Source organism: Engraulis encrasicolus, chromosome 5 (genome assembly GCF_034702125.1).
Source record: "Engraulis encrasicolus isolate BLACKSEA-1 chromosome 5, IST_EnEncr_1.0, whole genome shotgun sequence".
In the NCBI taxonomy this organism is placed as follows: Eukaryota; Metazoa; Chordata; class Actinopteri; order Clupeiformes; family Engraulidae; genus Engraulis; species Engraulis encrasicolus.
This window is the reverse complement of record NC_085861.1, coordinates 19,118,667-19,126,267: the sequence shown is the minus strand read 5'-3', so window position 1 is coordinate 19,126,267 and position 7,601 is coordinate 19,118,667. Positions and strand designations below refer to the sequence as shown.

The 7,601-nt window shown below is 44.3% G+C and overlaps 1 protein-coding gene across 1 annotated transcript; it reads right to left on the bottom strand.

Annotated features, from left to right (window-relative positions):
- Window positions 1-989: 989 nt before the first annotated feature.
- On the bottom strand, window positions 990-5,624 carry tubb5 (tubulin, beta 5). Its single transcript, XM_063198862.1, has 4 exons — window positions 5,511-5,624; window positions 2,714-2,822; window positions 2,299-2,409; window positions 990-2,069 (listed from the first exon to the last, which is right to left on the bottom strand). The coding sequence occupies exons 1-4, from the start codon at window positions 5,565-5,567 to the stop codon at window positions 1,012-1,014; spliced, it is 1,335 nt and encodes a 444-aa protein (XP_063054932.1). The 5' UTR covers window positions 5,568-5,624; the 3' UTR covers window positions 990-1,011.
- Window positions 5,625-7,601: the final 1,977 nt, after the last annotated feature.

The following is a 7,601-nucleotide window of genomic DNA, read 5'->3' as shown; positions in this document are numbered from 1 at the left end:
CCTAGGCTCAGTATTTTTCAATATGAAATAAAAAACATTAGAATGAGATGAGAAACATTTTGGTAAACACACATACACTCAAAGCTGTTTGGGACGAGCAGAACAAGAGCAGAGACCTCATTTCAATGCTTGCACTGGCCTCAGCACACTAGTCAATTTGTAGCCTTGTAGCCTTCCAGTTCTTAGACATTCAAAGGATACTGTCCCCTTTCACATTTAGTCTCAGTCAAATGAGATTTCCATTGTGCTCCCCCTGAAGACGTTGGTTGGCGTCCAGGTGAGGCCTTCTTGTTCCATCATTCCATTCCAGTGGCCAACTCCCATGCCGTGTAATTCTACCTCCAGTAATAGCGGTGATTAATCATTGCTGTTATCCTCTCTGTATTGTGGGCACCAGCTTCTCCATTATGCCCTACCAACTTGAAAACTAGCTCTGCTTTTGTAGTGCAAAACAAAGTAAGGGAAAAAACAGACTATTCTAAACTTAAAAAACTGCTGAGTGGGTTAGCACTAATATAGTTGATCTAATTCCACTTTTTAGTGCTTTAATTTGCCTAAAGGGCAGCCAACGTAGCTGTGGAGATGGAAAGAGTGCATTTGAGGTAAGAGTGCCTTTCTATCGCTGCCAACATTACTCTTAAACCAAACACTGACCTTAAGATTCTGGCCAGTTGTAATGACTTTTGGTCCGGTATAATACTGGTGGTACCCTCAACATTTCTTCTTATCTGTCCAGCTTTTAACAGAAAGAAGTTAAAAAGTGACAATGAAGGAATAACAAAAAAAAGTAAACAAAAAAATTCACACACTGATTTTCTAAGTGGTTTAAGGATCATTTCACTTCAACATTTATTCTAGGTTGATATGGTCGTTTCGGTCTCTTTTCCTACAGTACTTACGATCACTTGATTCAACGTCTGACTGCTTCTTCACAGGTGTAGCTACAATACAATCCCCGCCCACACCCACCCCAACACATCTAATCCTTATGACTAAACCTCTTCACATTGCTTAGGCATCCTGCTCAGCGTCTTCCTCAAACTCTCCCTCCTCCTCAGCTGTGGCATCCTGGTACTGCTGGTACTCGGACACCAGGTCGTTCATGTTGCTCTCTGCCTCGGTGAACTCCATCTCGTCCATGCCCTCGCCGGTGTACCAGTGCAAGAAGGCTTTGCGGCGGAACATGGCGGTGAACTGCTCGGAGATGCGCTTGAACAGCTCCTGGATGGCGGTGCTGTTGCCGATGAAGGTGACGGCCATCTTGAGGCCTCTGGGTGGGATGTCGCAGACGGCCGTCTTGACGTTGTTGGGAATCCATTCCACGAAGTAGCTGCTGTTCTTGTTCTGGACGTTGAGCATCTGCTCGTCCACCTCCTTCATGGACATTCTGCCGCGGAAGACAGCTGCCACTGTGAGGTAGCGCCCGTGGCGCGGGTCACATGCCGCCATCATGTTCTTGGCATCAAACACCTGCTGGGTGAGCTCAGGCACTGTGAGGGCACGGTATTGCTGGCTGCCACGGCTGGTCAGTGGGGCGAAGCCGGGCATGAAAAAGTGCAAACGGGGGAAGGGCACCATGTTGACTGCCAGTTTGCGGAGGTCAGCGTTCAGCTGGCCAGGGAACCGCAAGCAGGTTGTAACACCGCTCATGGTGGCAGACACGAGGTGGTTGAGGTCGCCGTATGTGGGCGTGGTGAGCTTGAGTGTGCGGAAGCAGATGTCGTACAGCGCCTCGTTGTCAATGCAGTAGGTCTCGTCTGTGTTCTCCACTAGCTGGTGAACCGACAAGGTGGCGTTGTAGGGCTCCACCACAGTGTCGGAGACTTTGGGGGACGGCACGACGCTGAAGGTGTTCATGATGCGGTCGGGGTACTCTTCGCGGATCTTGCTGATGAGCAAGGTGCCCATGCCCGAGCCGGTGCCGCCGCCCAGGGAGTGAGTGAGCTGGAAGCCCTGGAGGCAGTCGCAGCTCTCAGACTCCTTCCTCACCACGTCCAGCACTGAGTCCACCAGCTCGGCACCTTCTGTGTAGTGACCTTTGGCCCAGTTGTTACCTGCCCCACTCTGACCTATGAGAGGAGAGCACACATTTGATCAGATCCACTTGCTTGATATTGCTTGCTAATGTATAGTTGTTGTTATGGCAAAATATTATATTGTTACAGTTCAGTGTCATTTCATTTTGTACTGTAAATGTAATTGTAGTTCTTCAACTTCAAACACTTTGACTTTAGTTGGTCATTAAGCAAAAAGACTGAGGAAAAAAAACATCTCACTGTTACATTTCTAACATCTTACCAAAAACAAAGTTGTCGGGCCTGAAGATCTGTCCGAAGGGTCCAGAGCGCACAGAATCCATGGTGCCAGGCTCCAGGTCAACCAGGATGGCCCTGGGAACATATTTACCTCCTCCACGAGAGACAGACCAAAACAAATAAAAGAAGCACAAACACCAGCTCAATAACAGAAAAGTTAATGAATTCTAACGCAGCTAAATACATCCCTGATATAGCCATCTTCTTATCAGTCCAAAAATGGGCACAAAACAGTTGAAATTCAACATATAATTCTGCCTGTATCTGAATTATATTCTATGAAAGTCCCTGCATTAGTAGCAATGAGACGTTCCAGGCATGTTAAGTGGTACATATTCATTAGTAGAATATTTGCACAGGTGCATTATATAGATGCAAAGACAGTTGAAGTTTGATACCTGTGGCCTCATTGTAGTACACGCTAATCCTGTCCAGCTGCAGGTCACTGTCTCCATGGTAGGTGCCAGTGGGGTCAATCCCATGTTCATCACTGATCACCTCCCAGAACTGTGAGGTAGGTATAACAACATCATTGCAGTGTAATTACATGTTAACAACAAGATACAGTTGTATACTTGAACAATATTAAGAATCATCTAGATGACAAGTCATAGTCCTACTTGGCATTAGAGTCACTCAGACATTTAGAGATGTGTTGCTTTTGCATTTTATTGTTCAACCCCTCAGCACAAGGCCATCATCTGAATGATACATGAAACAAATGACGCTCTCTGGAGTGCCAGGCTGAAGAGGAAGGCATTCCTTTGTGTCTGTCACAATTAAAAAAACGTCTACTTTTATTTTATGATGTATAATTGATTTATGTAATTTATATTTTTCTGCACATATGGAGTTACCAACTCTCATTTCACTGCACGCTAGCTTAAGCTAGGGTTGTATGTGACAAATAAATTACTCTTACTCTTACTCTTACATTGGTCCATCAGCCTGCTTCCCTCTGAGAATTCTACATTGCAGTATTTGACTAAATTGACATGTCTGCACACAAACTCAGGCTCTGCTGTATATGTGCTGCACATCAGAAGTGTGTGGTGTCTCTCTGGATTTCATGGACGACCCTATAAATGCAGTATTAAAGGGCAGATTTGGGGTAATCTGGATAAGCTTCTGGAGGTTCAGAGTAAAGTGAGACTGGTGTAAAGCCTGGGCTTAATCTTCAAACATTTTACAAGAGCAAACAAAAAAATATGTGCATACATTCTGCATGGGCAGTAGGCAGGCATGACCAGTAAAAAATCACTTGATAAAGTGACCTAGGTCACAACAGTAGGCTATGAGTGCCTGTCATACAAAGGATATGTTGGAAGATATCCTTCATGGGGGGTTGAAAAGAATCGTTTTGAAAGAATGGGGACAATTACAATGAACACACCCAGATCTTCCTGCATTCTCTCTGCATCGGTTGAGCATGTCATTCAAATTAAAAGGGATTTTAGAAATGGCACCCTGAGGATCCCTTATGACTATGGAGAGGGCATCTCCCTGAAAGATGTGCAATAGGCTGCATTGGGCTATCATTGAAAATCCCTATGCAAATATGATAGCTTATAATATTTCAGAAACTCTATCTGATAATATTGGAAAGGCTAATGACTGAGAAATTTTCAATATAAATCTCCAGAGTTTCTACTACCCTGTAGCCTACTCAGGAGGAACAGAAAACGCTTAGAACATTTCTATGCCTTCTTTGCTCCGAGACCGAGTCTCAGCTGTTCAGTCTGCCCCATCCCCACCCCATTAATTGTGTTTGAGAGACATTGATTAGACAGCTGGCCACAGCCAGAGATCTCAAACTGCATTAAAATCACCGTCTGCCAAGGGGCTGTTCTAGAGGCTAATGGTGGGGTTTCTGTCTGGTTCTGGGGAAGAGCAAGTCATTTGTTCGCATGCCCCAGATATCTCGGAGTGGGCGTTTTCCCATACCGGCGACTTGCGGAGACAGAATTCTTGTTCATGTACTGGCTCTACTGTGTAGGCTACTTTTCTGGGTTACAAGACGGGTGGCTTCCATGTGACTTAACATTATGGAGTAAAAAGACAACGTTGAGACATTACTTGATCTCGCCTTATGACTGGTTTCGGGGACAAATATAAGACAGATAAAAGCTATAGGTCGGTGGACCTAACCTCCAGCTCAGCGGTAGGCTATATTGTCAAAAATAATTGTTGTGCATCTTCAAGAACACAATGTTCCGGTGTTCCCCTCTTTAGAACTGGTACAAGTCAAAACGAGACCAATCAACCAAATGCTGGGGTTCTGTTATCATTCTTGGTCAATTACTGCTGCCCCACCCAAGAGGCAGCTTCTTGGTCAGTAGCACAGTCTCCAAACCTCAACATTTCCTGATTTATTGTTATCTATCGCTTCATCAACCCCAAATCAGAATGGTCTCTCAGCAAATATTATCGAATATTTAAATGGGGTAGGCCTACAGAAACCGTTCACGCGTCTAGCCATGCGCTCAGATTTTCCCTTTTGTCTGCTTTTGCACCACCTATGGGGCATTACCTGGTAGACTACCCCGTTCTGATTCTGACAGCTGTCCAGCGGAGCTTGAGATGTAGGCCAATATAATATTTTGCAAGTAGACAATAGAGAGAACAATAATTCGGGCTAAAACAGGCGAAAGAACTGAGCGACGTGTCCCACCCATAAGGGCACATTTACGCAGATCATCGTGTGGTAACGTTATTCGAGGCTTCCTTTAGTGCTATATTAAAGTGCTCAATAGTTACGAGGGTATACAGTTGTCTAATTCAACCTGCAACCCTATTGTACATTTCACACAAAGCCCAAACCATAAGCTCAAAAAGCGAGCACGGCGTGCGTAAAATTCTCCAGCAATGCGCTTTCTGGAAAAATCGACTACATGTTGCAGCCACTTGAACATTAATAAGTAAAATGTAGTGAAACTGTTCAAGTCTTTCACTAAGACAAGCTCAATGGATGTAGCCCAACAGGGAAAGGTTCAGCCTAACTTGATATTTAGCCTTTACAATGATTCACATCGAAATACCCTACCACCCATTCAATTCAATAGCGTGAGCTATTACATTACATTATTTTGCTGCTGTTTCAATGAAAATCAATACAAATGTCTGTGACTTTCCAACTCTGCCATCTATAGACCTAGAGTTTATCCAATAAATTAATTCGATCCATTCCCTTCTTACCTTGGCACCAATTTGGTTACCACATTGTCCAGCCTGGATGTGCACGATTTCTCTCATTGTTAGAAAATTATGTTGAACTTTTACAAAGTATTGGCGAGTAGCTCTTCAGCTGAGCAGCACTGTCTCCGTCAGCACGAGTAGCTACGGCTGGACAAAGGATTTATAAGTCTGGACTGGCTCCAGAACGAGGCTGACGGTGGGTAGTAAGTGGGCGTGCCGGGTCTATCCCTCTACTCCAGCTGTTGAGGCCTGCAAGCCTGCTAGCCTGCACTTGGCGAGTTGAAAATGGCAATAACTAAGCAATGTTTGGTTAGAAGGGAATGGCTTGCATTATCTAGCATCAATAAACTAAATCAGTTTGGTCTAATTCAAAGGCATTTGAAATTAAAACACTAGAAAAACAAATGAAACACAAGACAAATATGGCAAATAGCAATAGCAGACTTTTTCAAATGAAGGTTTTGGGCAGCATTAAACCTACTCTCTTACTGGTACTGCGCACCAGCTGTAAATTTCATACTGGTGCTAGGCACCTGTGCGCACATGTCTACTTTCACCCCTGGAGAGGGCTAAAATATCAACAGGCCTTACATAAGAACACAGTGTGTAGTACAGCACAGCCCTGGCTTTTGTATTCCACTATTAGACTGGACCTGCACTATCCCACAAGAACACACACACACACACACACACACACACACACACACACACACACACACACACACACACACACACACACACACACACACACACACACACACACACACACACACACACACACACACACTGTACCATGGGACTGCACCTTACCTGCACTACCTCAGTCCTGGAACATAAGAACAATACAACATGCTGCTTACAATACTGCTACCCCATCTACTAATTTATATAACTATTGTTATTATACTGTTAATATTGTTACTGTCACTGTTATATTCTATTATTGTAATGTATACATTCTATATTTATCTTATCTTCTGTTTACATGTTCAGTGTTAAATGTTAAATGTTAAATGCTAACTGTTCATTTGTACTTTATTTATTATTGACCACTTATTGTTACCAGTCCATCACTGTTACCTGTCTTGTCTTGCACTTTATGTCAGTCTGTAAAATGTCAGTCCTGTAAGTCTATGTCCTGGCATGGTATAGAGAGAAAGTAATTTCATTTCCCTCGTATGACTTGTGAAAGTGACAATAAAAGCTGACTTGACTTGACTTGATAAGAGCAGGGGTGGGGAACCTATGTCTCTGCCTTTTGCGTCCCTTGAAGCCGTTCTATCCGCCCCCCCTGCATCATTTTAATATTCAGCTTCACATGAAATATGACATAGCCTATTTTGTAAAGGAATCTTAGACATCCCATTTGCAATACAATTAAGCTATATTCAGGGGACCAAGAGAAGATGGGGTGTTGTAAAGGTGGCTGCCTTCAATATAGGCCTAAAGTGCAGGGGGAAATCCTGGTTTGTGTTCATAGTACGGCCCTTGGAGGACTTTAACGGCCCTTGAAGCAATTTGAAGTGGCCCTTCGAATTAAAAAGGTTCCCTACCCCTGCATTAGAGCAATACAATTATATGCTCTGCAATGTGCAATATGATGATCAGGGCCTCTGACAGCTTTGGCTTAGACAAAGTAATCTGAAAGGGCTCTCCACCCAGTAGGCCTACATTATATGTAAATGAGGACCCAATTGGCCCCCCATCTCCCTTGGCCCGTGACAACTGACCCCTTTGTCACCCCTTGTCGGCTTCCCTGATGATTTTAGACATCACAGACATGCAGCAGAGCACAGTTCAGTAACATGAGTGCAGCTACGACCACCAGGGGGCAGGACATCACTATGGATCACAGACTTCTATTATAACTAGACTGCGGATGTTCGATGTGTTGTGAAGCAACGGCTGGGGGCGGGACATGGGACGATTTTGGGGCGGAAGAAGGAAGTAGAGCGCCTTTTTCCATTGATCTCTATGGTGGACTTGAAGCCATGTAGTTCCTAGGCAATTCTTGCCGAGTCGGCCCTGTTTCGTTAAAACGGAAGTCTCCCCTCCCTCCCAAACGACCCAGATATTTTTTTCGGGCTGACC